Below are 22,294 nucleotides of genomic sequence, written 5' to 3' on the forward strand. Positions count from 1 at the left end.
CCAATCTTATGGTGCACCTCCAAATATCAAATACACACATAGTAAAGCCAACATCATCATGATCATATTCCAACATGCAGGAGTTTTGATGGCATTGTTTCAACATATGATAAGATTCAGACTGCACCAACTCAGTAGATCGATCGATTTGTCCAGCTGTCCGCTGTCGGATGTCTTGTGCAAGCAGATCAGCAGCGCTTCTACTCCGGCAGTTTCATTTTCATCTGCGGACGGATGACTAGAATTTTGAAGAATTGGAAGTTTATTGGTAATGCTTTGCAAAGTCAACGATGCCTGGCCTGCTAAGAAATTACATGGTGCAGTTGGCGGTGGGCCAGGCCGAAGAAATACACATGACAAAGACAACTAATAACTTGCAAAGCAAGAAAGAAGGAACTAGAAAATATGAGGCTGTGACAAAATCACATACATGATAAACTCATCCATCATGCAAGGCAACACACATCAACGGCCTTACAATCTCACCTTCAAAATCCACCTCCAAATTCACCTATCACCCGAAAACCGGCACAATGCGTCATAGAGAAGCAAGCCTGTGCCTGGCACCCCAATAACAATGTGATGAATTTCCTAATGATAACTTGATTGATCGTCTAGAAAACCCTGAAGCACGCCGTAGAGTAAATCCTTTTGTAAAAAGGATCGAAGTTGTTGGTTGCCCTGTTGAGCTCTGGAGTAGAATAAAAAACAAATGGAAATTTGGAGCAAGCCTCTGTCTGAGATTGATTACAATTTTACAGAATGTTGTCGAAAAAAGCTTTGATGCATTAATTTGACTACCTTCTTTTGTTGTTTACTAAACACCAAGTGTGAACCGAAGAAAGCCAAATGCAATGATGAAAACCAGAACTTACAAAATTTTGGATGCCATCGTTTTTGCTTTTTGCATCAAAGACAAAAGCGATGCAAGGCCAGATACGGGATTCCGTGGTTGAATCAATACCCCCAGATGTTAACAAATGAGATGGATAACAATGTTAGTAGTATTAACCGGACAAAATAGACCTCAAGTTTTCTGTAATGTACCCAGTTTCCATGTAAGTAGGGTCAGCGTACAGTATGTTCTTTCACATTATCTTCAACATGCAAGTGCTGATTAACAATATTTGTACACCGCAGAAAACTTCTATCTTTTTCCCATCTTGGAATTATCAAGAAAATATAACAAAACTCTCAATGACCTCTGCTTCTTATGCAAGATTGGGCTCAAACCTTGAGTTTGGACTTTGGGGTGTGATAATTAATATATATGGTGGAGACAAATATAGTTGATCCGTTGACAAAAGGCCTACCAAGAGAACGAGCAGATTACAAACATTAGAATTGCCGTTAAACCATGATAACAAATGTAGTGGATTGAAGGTAGCTGGCCAAAACAAATTCTTCAATTCGAATGAGTTCTCTAGCCACATCCACCATGTATGGCCTTCCTTCAATGTCATCTCGAGTGCATAACAATGCCAGTTCAAGGAAATCATGCGACTGCTGTTGTACTTACTCGTTTCCCCTCACTTCCTCATAGATTCTCGGATCAAGAATTTCCCCAATTCGACCATCACAACCACGAGCATATGGAATTATTTCAATTCCTTCCACCCGCCAAATTTCCCAAGGTGTTCGTCCCGTCAGGAATACAACTAAAAGAACACCAAACCTGTAAACATCAGTTTATTTTATTTTATTTTTTATTTATTTTTTTTCTGAAATGAGACCAGGCCGCATGTAGGCAGGGTCAAGGTACCCTGGTGTCCCTCCCACAGCATCTTCAACATCCGATTCCGTTGGAGGAATGGTTGTAGAGTGCGAGAAGCTGTAAAGTTTGGAAATGTAGTCATCATCCAAGAACAGGCAGCTGGGGTTTAGATACCTATGAATGATGGGTTCGGCAAAAGCTATATGGAGATATGAAACTGCACTAGCAAGCTGCTTTGCAATACGCAATCTAATGTTCCATGGTAGTATGATTTGATCTTCATTATCCCCTCTTAAACTTCCATCATGTTTGAGAGCTCCTTTTGCTGCGTATGCATGCACCAGCACTGGTATGGGGAATTCTAAGCCTCAGCCCAAGAGTTTCTAAACATTATCATGGTTGCACATCTGTAATGAAATGATAATGTCACGAATAACACAAACCTATCCCTATCCTCATTTGACCAGCTCCGAATGTAGTACTTTGATACCATAATTGATCGGCCATCTAGAAATCCTCTAATAACTCTTTTAGATTCTTGTAGTATGACGACTCGATATCTCTTTCCTTCTTTCTAAAAATGGGCCGCTTTGAAGAGGACATTTTGCCCCTAACATATGCTGTGACTTATGGCTTAGGAAGAGTCAAAGAAGTTAGCTAAGAAAGATGAAAGAAATGTTTTCGACTATAAAGGGAAGAAAGATAGTTTCAAGACGCGTAAATGTTTATTTTTACACATTTTGCTCCCACAAGGCAAATGGGATATGCAAATAAGCCTTGTGAAGTGCATTTTAAGACAGTCAACTAGGACTTTGAGTGAGTCAAAGTCCGAGAGCGATCTAGCTTGGTACTACCCATTCACACACATACACATATACACATACACACATACACAAAAGATTATAATGGTTCACCCAAAACCGGGCTACATTCACTTTGTATTTAGTTAGGTATGGAGGATTTTACGATATATACATGAAGGTGACTTCATTTTTGTCAAAGTTTGGAAGAAATGGAGACTTTGACCCTCTTGAGCAAGAGGTTTGATATGTGGACACAATCAGGAGGGAAATGTCTTCTATTACGTGGAGACGTCCATGTGAGACATATAGTGTAAACAAGTCTTGTGGATACAATGAATTCCAAACTGAGTCTGATGTTTGTCAACATTTTGCACAATCAAACACTTAAAAGTAGACAAGATAACTTTGTAGAGAATGAATTAGAGGAAGGAAAATAACGTTCTTGGCTAGTTATTTTCTGCAGATAAGTTTCCCTGTATATAAAAGATAAGGTGACTTTTTGATTAAGAAACCATTCAAACAGACTCCACTCAAAGTTGAATGCAGTGTTAAACGAGCAAGGGTTAAACAGCGCCTGGATGTAGTGTTAAACGAGCAAAGGTGCTGTAAATACTTCTTTTTGAATGATCCACTCAAAGTTGTTTGGAAGTATCTATTGACATCAACTTTACCTAGGACATGCAAAAGAAGTATTTTGACCTTACTGGACAGGTGAGGTCAAAATAGCTAGGACATGAGGGTAGGGTTTAAGAGAGTATAATGCATTTAGGAATGTGGAATACAGGAACCTTAACAAAAAAAATCTATAGAAGTAGTGGATGTTATGGTGAGCCCTTGCAAGTTTTTTCTTTTACCGATGTTGGACTCTTTAACTTTCACATCGTCACACGCTCTCTCACGTGTGGCAAATTTTCAATCCTAACACATGGATAACACAAGTTGCATGACTTGCATCAACCATGTTAGGCCTTGCTTCCCTTCTGTCTTTGGTGCACAATAGTGCCGGTGCTAAGAAAGCTTGCAATTGCTGTTGTGCTTGCTCATCTGCAATTCTACATGCCCTGACTTCCTCAAGGGTATTCTATTGCTGCTGCTTGATCCACATCTTGAATTTTTTGTTACATCAAGAATACAAGTTAAAGGACTCCAAAGCTATAAACCTCAGTTTTTTTCTGTAATGTACCCAGTTTCCATGTAAGTAGGGTCATCATACAATATGTCCTTTCACACCATCTTGAACATGCAATTGCTGAGTAGGAATCCTTATCGAGAGTGAAAAGTTGGGAATTTTGAAAAAGTCAATGTCCTTAGAAAATGCATGCGGGCTTTAGATCTCTATGAATGATGGGTCTAGAAAAGGCGGTATGGAGATATGCGAGTGCGTTAGAACCTTTCTTTGCAATCAGCAATATAGTTTCCCACTGTAATGATTTGGTATCCTCTAAACCTCCATGGCAGTCGATAAATCCTTGTGTTATGTATTCATGCACTAGAGCTGGTACTGGGAACTTAAAGTAGCAGCCCAAGGTTATCAAAGCATTCTTATGTGTACTCATCTGCATTGATATGATGATTTCGTGAATGACCATGTACCTAACTTGAACCTCACTTGACTAGCACCCTTTGAAGTACTTCCTGACTATAATTTACCGGTCATCTAGAAAACCTCTGGACTGATAGGAGGATGAATAAGGCAAGGTGGATGGAATTTGTTGGTTGATTTGAGAGCTCATCAGTGGAGCAAGTGCACATAGGACTAGATGTTCATCACAAGAAGCAATGAGATCCTCTAAATATATGCTTCAATTATGTAAGAATGAGCTCTCTTTTTCCTCTGTTTTGATTATCAGATACATAACAATTAATCAAGGCTATGACAAAGCCACAGACATGATACACAAAGAACCCGACACAGCATACATTCTTTGAAGAATATGCAGAGGTCATTGAGAGTTATATTTTCAAAAAAATTCCAAGACGGGAAAAACATACAAAGTTTTCTATGGTGCACAACTATTAAAATTTACAGTAAACTAGAAAACCAGAACTTATGAGATCTGGGATGCCATTGTTTTCACTTTTCTCCGGTGCAGAATCTAGCCTGCTCAGAATTGGTGATTCGGATTGCAGAAAGTGGTCTCCACCCAATCTTGTGCAGGTTGTATGTGCAAGAAGACATTTACAAAATGAGAAGTTTGTTGATATACAAAGTTCTATTATCAGCTACAAATCCTCAATTATGAGGATGATCATGGCTTAATCGGATATATATTCTAGTTTGTGCATAGAGATTTTGCTTCAACATCAGTAGATGAGAGACTGATCAGATTTCGAACTGATAGGGTGCTGACTACGATGGTGTGTCAGAACTATCAGGATTCAATAATTGGTTAGTTGGTCAAAAGGTTAGCGAGTAATTAGGGTAAGAGATAAGGTGGTTAGTCGGTTACTTGGCAGCTAAGGCAGTGAGTAGCTATATAAAGGAATTGTAAGAAGAAAGAGTGTGTGTTGAATAAAATGCATGTTGTTTGATATATTCTCCTACTTCATTGAGAAAAAAGTGAGGTAGGATACTATCATTTGTATCAGCGAGTGCATCGATCCTGTTTAAGCCTTCCTCGTGCGTGACTCACCTTGCTTCTTGGCAAGCCATGGAGTCGCATGTATCCAAGCTCGAAGCATAATTTGTTGAATTCCAGAAGGAGTTCAGGGAATCAGGAGTTGAATTCGTTGAATCAAGAAAGGAGAACAAAGCGAACCACGAGCTGATTTTGCAGCCGTTGCAATCATTGTCATTGCGGGGTAGTGGGTCGATCAGGGAGTTTTCTGACACCACACACTCCGATCCAGTGCTGCGGGCAGGAAGGGATCCTAATTGGGACGCCATGCCAAATCGCCAAGAAGTTCAGGTCAGTGCAGCGATTCAACTTCCCCCATTCCTCAAGATTTGCTAATGGCGACGATCCCTTGAGCTGGATTTATAAGGCTGATCGCTATTTTGACTTCTTTAACATCGAAGACTCCAAGAAAGTGAAAATGGTGTCCTTTCATCTTGAAGGGGAGCCATTGCAGTTGTTCCAGTGGACTAATTGCATTGTGAAATACCCCAAATGGGACAATTTCACCAAGGCTTTATGTTAAGAATTCAGACCTTCTGAGTTCAAAGATTCTGCAGCAAGCTTGGTGAAGTTGCGACAAACGGCCTCTTGAGAGACTACATCCTGGAGTTCAGAAGGCTAGCTAACAGGACTTGAGATATGACCCATTCTATCTTGAAATTGTGCTTCATTAGAGGCTTAACGGCGGAATTAAGGCACGATGTCAAAATCCTGAAGCCAAAGGACGTTTTGGAAGCCACGGCTTATGCTCAGCAATTGGATGCCAAGCTCTCGGATCTAAAGGTTAAATCTTTCTCTTGATCTTATGGTGCTACTCTTATGCAAACACCCTTATCCAATATTAGTAATGTTCATACTAGTGATGTTAAGACCAAAACTGATAATGTGAGAAGGCTAACTCGTGATGAGGTTGAATTCTGTTGAAAAAATGGTCTTTGTTTTCACTTTAAAGAGAACTATACTAGGGGACATTCTTGTGAGAAAAAACAATTGTTGCTTATTGATGTTCAAGAATTTGAAGAAATGGCACAGTTAGAAGAAGTGAATTTAGAACCTGAGATAACTGCTTGTGCATTGTTTGGCACCCCTCCTCCTAAATCTATTAAAACAATGAAGGTTTGTGGTATGATTAAGAACTGTTATGTTATTATACTCATTGATTCAGAAAGTTCTCATAATTTCATTGATCTATAATTGGTTAAGAGAATTAGAGGGCAGTTGGTAACCACTCATGCATTTCATGTCAAGATAGCGGATGGGGGAAATGTATTAACTTCAGGCACTTTGGGCGCAGTACCACTTAAGAGTTAAGAGTATTATTGCATCATAGATTTGTATGCTCTGGCGTTAGGGGGTTGTGACATAGTGTTAGGGGTGTAATGGCTCAAGACTCTTGGCCCGGTTCTATGGGACTTTGACAAACTGTATATGAAATTTCAACAAGGCAACATAACTCACTACATTTCCAGTCAAGAAGCTTATGTGGATCATGTTTAGGATGTTACTGCATTTCAAATAGAGAGGTTATTGCTGCAAAAACCATCAATTGGAGCAATTTTGTTTCAGTTACAACCTGAGGGTCTTGATCAACAAGTGGGAACTCTCTCATTGGCCCAACAACAACAATTACAACAGCTCTTACATCAATTTGAGGTGATATTTCTTACCCCTAGTGCATTACCACCTCCCACGTCACATGATCATATAATTCCTCTCATTGAAGGTTGTAGACCACCAAGTATAAGGCCTTATAGGTATGGTCCTCTATAAAAGACAGAAATTGAGAAGTGTGTGTAGGAACTGTTGATTGCAGGTTTCATTCGAGTATGTAATAACCCTTACTCCTCCCTAGTCATTCTAGTTAAGAAAAAAGAAGGGACTTGGAGAATGTACATGGACTATAGACATCTCAATGGTATCACAATTAGAGACAAATTTCCCATCCTATTGATTGATGAACTATTGGATGAACTGTTTGGAGCTGAGTTTTTCTCTAAGTTAAATCTCAGATCAGGTTACCATCAGATTTGAATGCATCATGATGACATTGAGAATACTACTTTTTGAACTCATGATGGTCACTATGAGTTTTTAGTCAAGCCCTTTGGATTAACTAATGCCCCAGCAACCTTCAAGTGCTTAATGAATGAGATATTCAGGCTATACCTTCGAAAATTCATTCTGGTATTTTTTTATGATATCTTGGTGTATAGCAGATCTTAGGAGTTACACTTAGAACACCTCTCAAACAGTTTTTGAGCTTCTGCAATCTCATACCCTATACATCAAACAGTCTAAATGTGCATTTGGGCAAGTTAAAGTAGAATATTTAGGGCTTATAGTATCGAAAGAGGGAGTGGCAGCTGACCATTATACTTGATGCCATAGCCAAGTGGCCTATGCCTACTACTGTGAAATCTTTAAAAGGATTCCTTGGGTAGACAGGTTATTACAGGAAATTTATTCCTGATTTTGGCAAGATAATTAGTCCCTTGACAGTTCTTACCAAAAAGGATAATTTCAAGTAGAGTGAGGATGCCACAATGGCATTTAACACACTTAAATAAACGATGTTGTTACCTCAGGTATTGGCCTTACCAGATTTCAGTCAACCTTTTACAATCGAGAGTGATGCATCTGGTTATGGAATTGGAGCTGTTTTACAACAAAATGGTAGACCTATTGCATTTACCTGTATAGCATTGAGTGTTAGGAATCAATCTTTATCTGCTTATGAAAGGGAAATGATGGCTATCCTACATGCAATCAAAAAATGGCAATCCTACCTTGTGGGCAAACATTTCATTATCAAGATAGACCACCATAGCTTGAATTTTTTTCTGCAAAATTGAGCTAACACTTCATTTCAGCAGAAGTGGGTGTCTAAACTGTTAGGCTTTGACTATGAAATCCAGTATAAACAACGGTGTGATAATCAGGTGGTCAATGCTTTATCTAGACCCCCATTGGAAGCACTTCAAGGGCAGTTGAGTCCTACACTGGATTAAATGAAGCTTTTGGCAATTTCTTACCCTTACCTAAGCTGGATGGATGATTTGAGGAGGCATATTAAACAAGACCCTTGGATTTGAGAAAAGATTCAAGAAGTGAAGACTGTCACAGATTCATCTCCATTGGCTCTTTTGAAATACAAAGTTGACAATGGTTTTCTCAAGTACAAGAATCAAATTGCCTTAAGTCCCAACATCTCTTGGCGCCAACATGTATTTAAAGAACATCATAGTAGTCCTTCTACAGGCCATCTTGCTTTCTTAAAGACTTATAAGAGACTCTTTAGATCCTTTTACTGGAATGGAATGAACAAGGATATCAAGGATATGGTAGCATTTTGTTAGGTTTGTCAATAGCAAAAATATAAGACTTACTCCTGCAGGTTAACTTCAACCATTACCAATTCCTTCTAGGGTGTGGTCTAATATATCAATGGATTTCATAATGGGGCTACCTCATTGTTGGGGTAAAACAGTAATCTGGGTGATCGTCGATAGATTATTGAAGTATGGTCATTTCCTAGCCTTGTCTAATGCATTCACGGCATCATAAGTAGCTAATCTCTTTGTGGAACTCATATTAAAGTTGCATGGCATGCCTACATCAATCATCTGTGATAGAGATCCCTTATTCATTAGTGCTTTCTGGAAAACATTCTTTACACTACAAAGATCTTCATTACGCCACAGCTCGGGGTACCAACCTCAAACGAATGGCCAAACAAGAATTTGTTAATCGTTGTTTAAAGACTTACTTACGTTGCTTTTGTAGTCTCCAACCTAAGAAGTGGTCTTATGGTTACTATGGGTAGAATGAAGCTATAACACAGCTCACCATTCTGCAACGAAGTTATCCCCATATGAAGTAGTGTACGGTTAACCTCATCCACACCTTCCAGCAGGTACGACTAAGTTGGAGATGGTGGACAAAAGTTTAAAGGAAATGAATATGATGCTATCCTTGTTGAAAGAAAACTTGGGAGCGGCTCAAAATCGAATGACCATGCAAGCAAACAAACATAAAACTGAAAAGGTTTTCCAAGTGAGAGATCTTGTGTACTTGAGGTTGGTTCTTTACCAACACTTATCGTTGACTTCCCATCCTCTCCATAAGCTGCAACCTCAATTTTATGACCCTTTTGAGATTTTAGCAAAAGTTGGTCTCGTGGCTTACAAGTTAAAGCTTCCAGAAACATCAAAATTGCATCCAGTGTTCCATGTTTCCTGCTTGAAGAAGCACTTAGGACCTAATATTTAACCTACAGTTTTGTTACCACTGAACACAGACAATGGGATTTTACAGGACGTACCAACTGCAATATTGGATTGACAATTGATCAAGAAAGGTAATGCAGCAATCACTGAAGTATTGGTCCAGTGGCAAAATCACATAACCGATGAAGCTACACGGGAGGTTTATGCAGATTTGAAGAGTCGGTTTCCTATAATTACTCAACTGTGAACCTTGAAGACCTTATGCTTTCCAAATATACATGCCCTATCTTGTAATGTTTGTTTAAAGTCAGGTTGTACAAGCCTTATTTCAAAAGGGGGGTATTGATAGGGTGTTGACTAGGATGGTGTTTCGACACTATCAGGTTCAATAATTGGTTTGTTGGTTAGAAGGTTAGTGAGTAATTAGGGTAAGAGACAATTACTTAGCAGCTAAGGTAGTGAGTAGCTATATAAAGGAATTGTAAGAAGAAAGAGTGTGTGTTGAATAAAATGTATATTGTTTGATATATTGTCCTACTGCATTGAGAAAGAAGTGAGGTAGGATACTATCACAAACATTATAATTGTCGTTGAACCAGTATCAATACTTTTGATTACCAATGTAATGAATTAACGTTAGCTGGGCAAAACAAACTCTTCAATTCGAATGAGTGCTCTAGCCACATCCACTAAATATGGTCGGCCTTCAATTGTATCTCGAGTGCATAACAATGTCAAGTTTAGGAAATCATGCAACTGCTATTGTACTTGCACATTTCCCCTCACTTCCTCATAGATCTTTGGATCAACAACTGCCTCAATTCGACCATCAAAACTACGAACATATGAAATCAATAAGTCAATTCCTTCTGCTTGATTAGATTCCAGATCTTTTCGTCTCGTCAGGAATACAAGTAAAAGCACACCAAAGCTATACATATTAGTTTTTTCTATAATGCGATTAGACCACAGGTAGATAATGTCAATGTACCCAATTGTCCTAGTCACATCATCTTCAAAACCCAATACCATAGGAGGAATGGTTATAGACAGCAAGAAGTTATAAAGTTTAGGAACATAGTCATCATCCAAGAATAGGCAACTGGGTTTCGGATCCCTATGAATGATGGGTCTAGCAAAAGCAGTATGGAGATATGAAACTGCACTAGTAACCTGCTTTGCAATATGCAATCTAACGTTCGATGGTAGTATGATTCGATCTTCATTAGCCTCTCTTAAACTTCCATCAGGGTTGAGAACTCATTTTACTACGTATTCATGCACTAGCACTGGTATAGGAAACTCTAAGCAGCAGCCCAAGAGTTTCAAAACATTCTCATGGTGGCTCTTGATAAAGATTTTACCACCTGTCATAGTAGGGATAAAAACACAACACTTAAAAATACTTGCAAGAGTACAAGGTTATCATAGTATAATAACCCACTAGATAAGCACCGAAAACATATATCGAAATCTCTTAACAAATCTCTGGAGCTCTAAGGCTCAAAGCATCAATTCATAAACCTTGATAATTCATATTCGTAAATCCATAAAATAAATCATGTGTAATTCCATAGAATTTCATATATGATAATCCAATATTTCATAACCTTTGGTAAAACGTCAATTTGAATAAATCATAATTAATGCATAAAACATAAGATTATAAAATCATGCTTTTCGTGAATGCAAGCCTAATAACTTAGTAAAAACATGCAAGTTAAGAAGGAGTCCACTCACCAATATTCCGCTACTGAGAAATCGCTCGAACTAGGGAGGAGGGGGTCGCTTCCATCGATGCACCTAAACACAAATAGAGAGGCATTTAATAAAACTATACTAAAACCATAAAAGTTGGAAAAATAAACAGGGGATTAGGATTCGGCATGTCGAGAAACCAAAAGAAGGACCTTGGGTTCCCGCACGCACCGCCACAAAGCGGTGGCTTGGTAACCACGCGCCACCCTTTGCCTCGCCATGCACCTAGATGATTAGTTAGAAAGTTGGCCAGAAAAGTTGCCGGCATCACCATGATCGCCACCATGGACAACGGTGGAGCACAGTACCTTCGGCAAAGACGCATGTACTCCACATACAGACCAAGGCTGCGCCCACGCGCAAACCATACACCAACCGTTGAAATGGGTTTCAGACTCAGGTCGGGTTAAATCTGGGCTTGGGTCTGATGGGTTGGACTAGGTTTGCTGGGCTGGGCCGAGTTAGAGTTAATGGGCCAAGGGTTTTGGTCCTAGGTTACTAGGTTAAAAAATTTGGGCCTAGATATTTGGTTAATGGATTTAAGTCTGGGTTATAAAATTGGGCTTGGGTTAGTGGGTCGCATGGCCCAAAGGTTTAGACCAATTTTGGGTTGCAAGTCAGGTCAACCCGATTGGGTTTGTGGGTCATCGAACCCAATGAAGGAGAAAGTCGGACTTTTGGCCAGGAACTTCCTCGACTCCGTTTTGGATCAATACTCCACCATTTCCAGTGATTTTTTAACCAAAGTGTAATGAGACAAGAATTCGAATCATACCTTTAGTTTCCTCAGTTGTGGCCAGATTTCGCCAGAAAATGGCTCGAAAGTTGCCGGGTTCCTAGCAGAAATTGAAGAAGGTTTCTCCCGAAGTGTTTTCTACATCCGCACGCGTGATTAAATCCTAAACTACCCTAATCCAACATAAAACACAATCTATGGGGTTCCAGGGGTTTACCTTGGTTGGAGATTCAAGAAGCTCGCTAGAGTATGACGAAGTGATGCCATTGTGTTCCTTTGTACAGAAAGAGAAAGAAGTCGGAAGAAGAGAGAGCTGGGGAAATTTGAGGGAAAAAGGGTGATAGTGGTGAGGTCGTTGTTGCTATTGTATGTATGGACGGTGTTGTGTGTGTGGTGCTCAGGAATAGAGAAGGAGAGAGTTGCAGAGAAGAGAGGTGAGGGAGAGTTCGAGAGTGTCCGAGAGGTTGAGGGAGGGAAAGACACGGGGAAGAAGTGGGGTATGGGCCCCATGAGTCAGTAGAAAATAATAAAATAAAATAAAACAAATATCCCACCTCAAAATCTAGAATAGTGAATTGATTATTTTGCCCATCGACTTCAAAATTCAGTAAAACGTTCATTGTAACTCCAAATTCGATTTCGTTTGCTCCTACACGTTTGGAGCGATAAGTACTTCGTAAATAAATTAAGAGAGAAGTTCCTACATGTCATAGAACGAGAGTCAACGGAAGTCAACACTTTCTTCATTAGGGGCATTTCTGTAAATTCATATTTCAGAAATTATAAAAATCGTAACATTTAGGGACGGGTCGTTACAACTTGTAAGGTATTGGATGGCATATTGTTTACTTTCTCTGGTGTAGAATCTAGGCCTTCAATATATTTGCTGATATCTCTACCGAGTCCAATATAGGTATCATATGCAAGCACAGGTAATTTACAGTTATTCTTCCCTTACACATATGCATTGAAAGCGAAGGTCAACGATAAAACCATTTTATTGACTTTAGCCATATTTATAGCTACGCCCCTGAATCTAAACTTTCATCTCATATTGTATCCTTGATAATCGAATGTCTCACTTAACTTTGTAAGTTCTTACTACATGTCTCATCTTACCGTATACTGTTAAATCACTTAACTTTTTTCTTCTTTTTCTTTCATGTCTACTTTAAATAACAAACAAACATTAATTAGGTTATTAAATGTGGCATTTCCAGGAGTATTTTGTTTTTTTGTTTTAGTTTGATTTTACTTGCAAAATCAGGTTCAAGTTTGTCTAATTATAAATTAGGGCCTTTTTTTTATCTATTGATAATCTTTTCATGTTAAAGAAATAATGTATTCTATTATAAACTTTGTATTTAAGTGTGATTGTGTAAATCCTAAATTATATTTGATTCTAGTTATTCTTCCTTATTAGGGCTTGTATTCCTTGGAGGAGAAGGATTCTTCCCTATCATATTACTATAAATAAAGGCACTGAGTAGGGGGATAGCACGTCCTCTACACAACCTTACAAACACATATCTCTCTATTTTCTCTCTCTTTGTCGCCGTCCCTATCTCTCCCATAAAATAAGCCACAACCCATTATCAACACGCTCCTACCCCTGCGTTTAAGAATTTGACGTGAAAATTATTCGTCTTCAATCAGTGGAGTATTAGATTTCAATTATTTTTAATTGATTAAATTTTGATTTTATTGATTCATATACTTTTATTGATTCAATTCAAAAAAATTTGTGTTGAACGTGGTACAGGATTGGAGATAAAAAGCCGAAATTGAAGAATAATTTTCTACATCAAATCAGTTCATCAATATTATCATGTAATCAGGTTCTTCCAAAACAACGGTTTTTATGTCGATAATTTTACAACCCTGATAGCCTGAACATTCACCATAATACATTACTTAACTTTATGTTCTTCGAAATTTAGATTCTACATAAATTATGTATGCATTATATTCATAATTGTTAAATTATGTGAATTGATATTGCTATGGATCATATTGAATATATGTTCATGCATTAATTGTATAGTTTGATTATGCATGAATTCAATTGAATTGAATTGAACGAAAAAAAAAATTGAAAATTAGGGTTTTAGAACCCACATTGTGTAGCGGCCTCGAGCTGCGCTGCCGACCCTGAGCCCAAGTCGGAGACATAAGCTCCAAGCCTTTGGAACCCAGACCCTAGACATTATTTGGACATCGTCCACCCACCCAAAATCCTTACGCTTTTCACGGTGTCACACACATGGCCCACAACCATTCCTAACCACCACGGTTGCCATCTTCAACGACTTGCAGTCGTCACTGACCATGATTTTAGCCAAGATTCGTATGAATCTCCACGAATTTCGAAGACCCCAATTCGAATTCGAGGGTTTTTGGTTTATGGACGATGAGATTTTTCTTTCTCCGTCACATCATCAAGGTCCCACGTCAAACTCATGACTCGGTCTGAGTTCTTTTACCATAATGAAATTACCTGAAGCGTTGACGCTAGCCTTCTTCCTGGATAACCATACCCAGCGAAGTTGGGGTGCTCTTAGGCTAAAACCTGAGCCCGGTTGGGCATTGGTTTCTTCTTAACCTAAAAAAATAAAGTTTTTTTTCCTTCCTTTGGGCTTGCCTATAATGGCCCATTGCTTTGGCTCGGCCTGCGTGACATTGCAGGTAGGGCTATGGTGTCTTAGTGCACAAGATTAGAGAATGTCGGTTCAAATAGGCTGATGATGAAAAACAATATGGAGCAGGTTATATGAATCAAACCAATTCTGGAGATGGTGATTATAAAGACTCTTTATTGCTTACATGTCATGAAGATCAAATGAATGATGTGTGGTATTTGGATAGCGGAGCTAGCAAGCATATGACTGGTAACAAAAACCTTTTTTCTACCCTCTATATGTTTGATCATGGTCAGTAAGAATTGTTGATGACAGAGCCTATAAAATGAGGGAATTGGTGAGGTGTCTTTCAAAACAAAATCTGGAACAATTGAGAAGGTTTCTGAAGTATAATATGTTCCTTGTTTGAAGAGTAATTAATTGAGTATGGGTCATCTGATGAGGAAGGGTTATGATATTCGCCTCCGTAGTGATTTTTGTGTTCTCAAAAGGAAGGATACGTTTGTTGCCAAGGTTCGACTTGTTGCAAATAACTTGTTTCCTTTGAAGCTCTAGACAACAAAACTATCTTGCTTTGTGAGTGCTGAAAAATAAGTCTCTAAGTTTGGGCATGACATATATGGCCATTTAAATTATGAAAGTTTGAAGTTGCTGTCAAACAAAAGAATGGTACATGGGCTGCCTCAAATTGATCCCGTAGATGGCGTTTGTGAAGATTGTTAATTTGGTAAGCAACATAGAAGTTCATTTCCTTCAAAGTCTTCTTGGTGAGCAAAAAAGCCATTGGAGCTTATTCATTCTAACTTGTGTGGTCCAATGCCAGTAACATCTTTGGGAGGTAATCTATATTTCATTACATTTATTGATGATTTCTCAAGAAAAGATTGGGTCTACTTCCTCAAAGAAAAATCTGAAGCATTTCAAGGCCGAAGTTGAAAAGTTTGTTAGCCTTCCAATCAAAAGTTTGAGAACATATTGTGGTGGAGAGCAAGGTTCTAAAAAATGTTAGGTGCTAATCGGGCGGCGGGTTGGCACCTAGCGCCTAGGCAAATTTAGGTAAATTTCTTGTATATCTTGTAAATAAGTGCATATTGACACTTACAAAATATTATACTTGTATGAAATCCATGGATAAGATAATAAAATAATGATAAAATGCAAAAAGAGAATCCAACAAGTCCAAAATTTAAAAACACATTAAGCATATATGCCATATAAGTGTGGTTTTAAATGACATTAGGCGCTAGTCGGGTGGTGAGCAGGGGCCTAGCGCCTAGCGGACTAGGCGGATTTGGAATAAATATATTACATACCATATAAATTAGTTAAATTTATTTTATACTAGATAATTAAACATTGCGGAATACGTTATTTTAAAAAAATATACATATCTAACATAAGAATATATTATAGGCTAATGTTATTCTGATCTTAAAAAGAAAAATAATGATATAATATAATGCAAAAGTATAATAAAATGTTGTTTTAAAAAGAATAAATAATAAAATATTATCTAAATAATTTATATAATTTATTTATTAGGGGATAGTGGGTGGGTAATTATTGTTTATCCCTTTATTTTAGGATAAGGATGGTGGATTTCAGGCCAAACTAAGCATCTTTTCCACTTTCGCAATCTCCCTGCTGCCCATTCTCTTTCTTTTACCTTGTCTTCTCCATTTCTATCTATCCATCTTCTTCTCTTCTGAAAAACCACAAATCATACATCGAAAATATCTCCCTTTATCCCTCCAAATTAAAACAACTCCCTCAATCCCTTCATCTCTCCACCACACATCTCCCTCTATCCACCACATCACTTCTCCGTTTTCATGCACAAAAGTCATGGGTTTGCAATATTGGTCAAATTTGAGATGCACCGCAACGAGTGACTTCTAGAGATTCTGGGTTTGCAGTTTGCATAGACACAGAGTAGAGAGACGAGGAACCACCTACCATGCCGCCTAGCATTACCTAGTGCCACCTAGCGCCGCCTAGTCGGCCACCTAAACCCTCTCTATTCTATTGAACATTTTGCCCAAAATCGCCACGGAAGCCCACCGCCCAGCGCCTAGGCCAATTTTTAGAACACTAGTGGAGAGTATCTCTCCAATGAATTTCAAAAATATTGCAGAGGTCATGGAATAAAGCACCAGTTGACAGCCCGATATACACCGCAACAAAGTGACGTGAGTGAAAGAAAAAATCGAACAATCATGGAGATGGTGAGATGCATGCTTAAGAAGAAAAGATTGCAACAAGAACTTTGGGTAGAAGTTGTTTCTTGTGCTGCATTTTTAATCAACAGATCACCAATAAAGAGTTTGAAAGATTGCACACCTTATAAAACATGGTATGGAGTGAAGCCGAGAGTGCAACATTTGAAGATTTTCGGGTGTATTGCCTATTCCCATGTTCCAAAGGAGTTGATAAACAAGCTTGACCATAAGGCAGAAAAGTGTATTTTCATTGGATATAGTGAAAGGAGCAAGGCCTACAAGCTGTACAATCCGAAGACCAAAAAGTTCTTGATCAGCCGTGATGTGCACTTTGATGAAAATGCTTTCTTTGAAGAAGAAAATGGTATAGTAAAATTTCCTATTGTGCAAGAAGAAAATGATAATTATCAATAAAAAATTGCTCCTCATTCTCGAAGAGCTACATCAAGTGATGACAACTCGCCTCCAAGAAAGTTCAAAAGTATACGAGATCTTTATGACAACTCAGAGCAAGTAGAATTGGAGGATAACACTATATTCTTTGCCTTCTTTGCTAGAGAGGATCCAATTTCATTTAATGAAGCATGTGAAGAGGAAAAATGGAAGCAAGCCATGGATGAAGAAATAAAGGCCATTGAGAAGAATGGGACTTGGGAGCTCACAAATCTGCCAGCACACAAGAATCCTATTGGTGTTAAATGGGTATATAAGACAAAGAAAAATGAAGATGTGTCCATTAACAAGTACAAGGTGAGACTCGTTGCAAATGGTTATAACAAAAGGAAGGTGAAGACTATACTGAAAATTTTTGCTTCTGTTTCCAGACTTAACCCTATTCGACTGATCATCTCTCTTGTTGCACAGAACAATTGGGAAATTTTTCAAATGGATGTAAAGTCTGCGTTATTGAATGGTGTCCTTCAAGAAGAAGTTTATTTGGAGCAGCCACCTGGATATGTGAAGAAAGGACAAGAAAATAAAGTCTACAAGGTTAAGAAGGCATTATTTGGGCTCAAGCCATAGTGAGGGAGTTATACAACTAAAGTATTGCAAAACAAATGAACAGATGGCAAACGTGTTCACAAAACCACTTGGTGGACAAGTGTTCAATCGAGATGTTGCAAGACTAGGAATCAAAAGCAAATTTGGTTTAAGAGAGGCAATGTTTGAAGGTTAAACCAAATTTAAATTACAAAGAAAGAGTCATAAATCAGGTTTAAGAAAGATAGAAGTTCTAGAGTTGTGATGTTTGGAATTTCTAGAGTTAATCATGATTTCTCTAGATGTTTCAATTATTAAGAAGCTTATAATTAGGCTACATAAATGATGATGTATTGAAGTGGCTATAAAAGTCATGTAGTGTTATGAGTTTGATGTGTGAAAGAAATCAGAAGAGTCTTTTCAAGTTTAAGAACCTCTCTCCTCTCCTATTAAAGTGTTTCTCTATCGCTTTTCCTCCTACACTCTTCAATTCGAATAAGTGCTCTAGCCACATCCACCATACATCGTCGGCCTTCAGTTCTACGGTCAATGCACAACAATGCCAGGTTTAGGAAATCATGCAACTGGTGTTGTAACTGGTGTCGTACTTGCACATTTCGCCTCACTTCCTCATAGATCTTTGGATCAACAATTGCCTCAAGTCGACAATGACAACCTTGAACATATGAAATCAAAGAGCCAATTCCTTCTACCTGATCAGATTCCACAGCTTTTCCTCCGGTCAGGAATACAAGTAAGAGCACACCAAAGCTATAAATATCAGTTTTGCACCACAGGTAGACAGGGTCAATGTACCCAATTGTCCCAGTCACTTCATCTTCAACATCCGATTCCACAGGAGGAATGGTTATAGAGTGCGAGAAGACATAAAGTTTGGGAACATAGTCATCATCGAAGAACAGGCAGCTGGGTTTCAGATCCACATAAATGATGTGTCCGGCAAAAGCGGTATGGAGATATGAAACTGCACTAGCAACCTGCTTTGCAATACGCAATCTAATGTTCCATGGTAGTATGATTTGATCTTCATTAGCCCCTCTTAAACTTCCATCAGGATTGAGAACTCCTTTTGCTACGTATTCATGCACTAGCACTGGTATAGGGAACTCTAAGCAGCAGCCCAAGAGTTTCAAAACATTTCCATGGTGGCTCATCTGTAATGAAATGACAATGTCACGGATAACGCAAGACCTGCCCCAATCCTCCCTTCGGCTCCCAAGGCGGTACTTTGCAAACAATAATTGATCGGCCATCTAGAAGTCCCCTGAACATTTTGTAGCCTGAACTCTTAGTTACAATGCGAGAAGGATGGAAGTTGTTGGTTGCCCTGATGATCTCATCAGCAGAGTAACAATGAATAGGATGAGATTCGCCATTGCCAGAAGCAAAGAGATCCTCTAATAGCTTTTTTAGATTCTTGTAGTACGACCACTCTCTTTCCTTCTTCCTAAAAAATGGTAGCCTTGAGAACCTGGCACAAATATATAGACACACGTATGTAACACAAGAAAAATTAATTAAACTATATATATTTTTGTTGCCATTCCCAACAACGAAAAATAAAATGTTGAAATGTAAATAATCTTCTAATTCTGTAGTGCGGTACACCTACTTTGGTACCATGTTTAACTTATGGCTAAAACTTATACTCGTAAACTTGGCTAAACAACAAGAACGAATGAGAGATTGATTTTTTCCCCATTTATGTGGTACTAAATACGTTCAACGATTAATGTTCTCGAAAAAATATTACTTCCGGGTTCAGCACATGAAATTTCGATCGAGTTAAACTTTATACAATGGTAGAAAGCACCTCGCAGACCTTGAAAAAAACATAGAGGAATTAAATCTGAAATAAGCTGATAACTTACAGTTTCACAAGTTTTGATGGCATTGTTTAAATTAAGACTGCACAACTGCGTAGATCGATCGATTTCTCCTGCAGTTTCATTTTCTTCTGCGGACGGATGACTAGAGTTTTGAAGACTTGGAAGTTTATTGGTAATGCTTTGCAAAGTCAACGATGCCTGGCCTGTTAAGAAATTACATGGTGCAGTAGGCGGTGGGCCAGGCCGAAGAAATATACATAATAAAGACAACTAATGACTTGCAAAGAAAGAAAGAAGGAATGAACTAGGAAATAGGAGGCTGTGACAAAGTCACATCCATGATACACTCACCCATCATGCAACGCAAAACACATCAACGGCCTTACAATTTCACCTTCAAACCCACCTCCAAATACACATATCACCCGAAAACCGGCATAAAGTTTCATAGAAGAAGCAGGCCTGTGCGGCTGTGCCTGCCACCGCAATCCCAATGTGATGAATTTCCAAATTCACATTTCTCTTTCCTTGTTTATCAAACATGGAAGCAATGAGAACCTAATACGCGTGCGCGCGCCCACACAGAAATGTATTTAATAGGTCAAGGACGTACAAATTATAACACAAATAATCAAAAGAAAAGGATCAAATGGATTGCTTGACTGAAACAATAACTCAAATCAAGACATGCTTATTTTGCACAAAAAATAATGAAAAACATAAACCAAAATTTGTGACATGCCCCAACCCCGATATCTCCAAATACCAGGATGGCCATTTTAACACGCGTGCAAATTATAAAAGAATAACAAATGTAAATAAAATAGATAACTTGAAATATGCAAATACAGAAACGTGTTCAGAGCAACAACAAAACAAGAATAATGTGGAAGAATTACAATAAAAATATGAGGATGAAGGAATGGGTCCTACACTGGGAAGACTCGAATGTACCTATGCGAAGGTGCGCTGACACCTGGATCGAATGCCTCGATTCTAACTCCTGAAGGGGGCGCAAAAACCAAAGGGTGAGTAGACCAAAGTTTATAATAATAATACTAATAATAGGAAAAACATTTTCTTTTTGAACATACTAACCCCCTATATTGAAAACTCATATATAGTACTACATAATAGGTTTTTCTGAAAACTCTAGCATGCCATGAAAAACATTTGTAGTCATAAAAATCATCTCTAAGGTGGTATCGAAATGCTCGAAGGCAAAACCCAATATACTCAACTAGGGGTATCATAGTCGCCTGAAGGCATAACTTGTCCATCACCCAAAGGTAAAGCTATACGACATTGGGTTACACCTGTGAAGAACATGGTAGGCCCCATCACCCAAAGGTGAAGCTGTACGACTCTGGGTTATGCTAGAGAAGAAACATATACATATAACATAACACGCCGACAATAGCCGTGGCTAGTGAAGCTCTCCGACACTTGTTTCGCCAGTGAAGCTGGGGGTATGTTATAAATATCCTTAACCGTTCCTATGGCCATAGACGTCTACATACCCGTGTTGTGTGTATGTGCTGTATGATAACCCACTAGATAAGCACAGAAAACATTTCTCGAAATCTCATAACAAATCTTCGGAGCTCTAAGGCTCAAAGCATCAATTCACAAACCTTGATAGTTCATATTCGTAAATCCATAAAATAAATCATACATAATTCCATAGAATTTCATATGATAATCCAATATTTCATAACCATTGGTAAAACGTAAATTCGAATAAATCATAATTAATGCATAAAACATAAGATTATAAAATCATGCTTTTCGTGAATACAAGCCTAATAATTTAGCAAAAACATGCAAGTTAAGCAGGGGTCCACTCACCCATATTCCGCTACCTAGAAATCGCTCGAACTAGGGAGGACAGGGTCACTTCCACCGATGCACCTAAACACAAATAGAGAGGCATTTAATAAAACTATACTAAAATGATAGAATTTGGGAAAACGAATAGCGGATTCGGATTCGGCATGCTGAGAAACCTAAAGAGGGACCTCGGGTTCCCCTACTCGTCGTGATAGGGCGGCAATCTGGTGGCCATGTGCCACCCTTTGCGCTGCCACGCACTAAGATAAGTCGTCGGAAAGTTGGCCGGAAAAGTCGTCGACATCACCGTGGTCGCCCTCATGGACAGCGGTGGAGCACAATACCTTCGGCGGAAGCGTGTGTGCTCCACACGTTGACTAAGGTTGCGCTCACGTGCGAATTCACTCGCAGCCTACACGCCAACTATGGAAAGGGGTTTCAGACTCGGATTGGGTCAGATCTGGGCTTAGGTCTGATGGGTTGGACTGGGTTTGCTGGGTTGAGTTGAGTTAGAGTTAATGGGCCAAGGGTTTTGGGCCTAGGTTACTGGGTTAAAGGATTTAGGCCTAGATATTAGGTTAAAGGATTTAGGCCTAGGTTATAAAATTGGGCTTGGGTTAGTAGGTCGCATGGCCCAAAGGTTTGGGCTAGTTTTGGGTTGCGGGTCGGGTTGACCCGATTGTGTTTTGGGGTCACCGAACCCAACGAATGAGAAAGCTGGACTTTTGGACGGAAAACTTCCCCGGCTCCATTTTAGGGTCAAAACTCCACCATTTCTAGTGATTTTTCAACCAAAATGAAGCTAAGGAGACATGGATTCGAATCGTACCCTTAGTTTCCTTGGCTGTGGCCTTAGTTTCCTTGGCTATAGCCTAATTTCACCCCAAAAAAGGCTAGAAAGCCGCTAGGTTCCTTGTCGA

At 38.9% G+C, this 22,294-nt stretch overlaps 2 protein-coding genes and 1 pseudogene across 2 annotated transcripts; all 3 read right to left on the minus strand.

Annotated features, from left to right (window-relative positions):
- Positions 1 to 1,515: 1,515 nt before the first annotated feature.
- LOC139196135 (non-functional pseudokinase ZED1-like) lies at positions 1,516 to 4,106 on the minus strand. Its single transcript, XM_070821794.1, has 3 exons — positions 3,908 to 4,106; positions 1,763 to 2,039; positions 1,516 to 1,675 (listed from the first exon to the last, which is right to left on the minus strand). The coding sequence occupies exons 1-3, from the start codon at positions 4,104 to 4,106 to the stop codon at positions 1,516 to 1,518; spliced, it is 636 nt and encodes a 211-aa protein (XP_070677895.1).
- A 6,014-nt stretch (positions 4,107 to 10,120) lies between these two features.
- On the minus strand, positions 10,121 to 11,444 carry LOC139196136 (non-functional pseudokinase ZRK2-like). Its single transcript, XM_070821796.1, has 3 exons — positions 11,272 to 11,444; positions 11,102 to 11,164; positions 10,121 to 10,601 (listed from the first exon to the last, which is right to left on the minus strand). The coding sequence occupies exons 1-3, from the start codon at positions 11,442 to 11,444 to the stop codon at positions 10,121 to 10,123; spliced, it is 717 nt and encodes a 238-aa protein (XP_070677897.1).
- A 6,402-nt stretch (positions 11,445 to 17,846) lies between these two features.
- On the minus strand, positions 17,847 to 19,749 carry LOC103436324 (non-functional pseudokinase ZED1-like; annotated as a pseudogene).
- Positions 19,750 to 22,294: the final 2,545 nt, after the last annotated feature.

The sequence above is a fragment of the Malus domestica genome, chromosome 05, assembly GCF_042453785.1.
Source record: "Malus domestica chromosome 05, GDT2T_hap1".
NCBI lineage: Eukaryota > Viridiplantae > Streptophyta > Magnoliopsida > Rosales > Rosaceae > Malus > Malus domestica.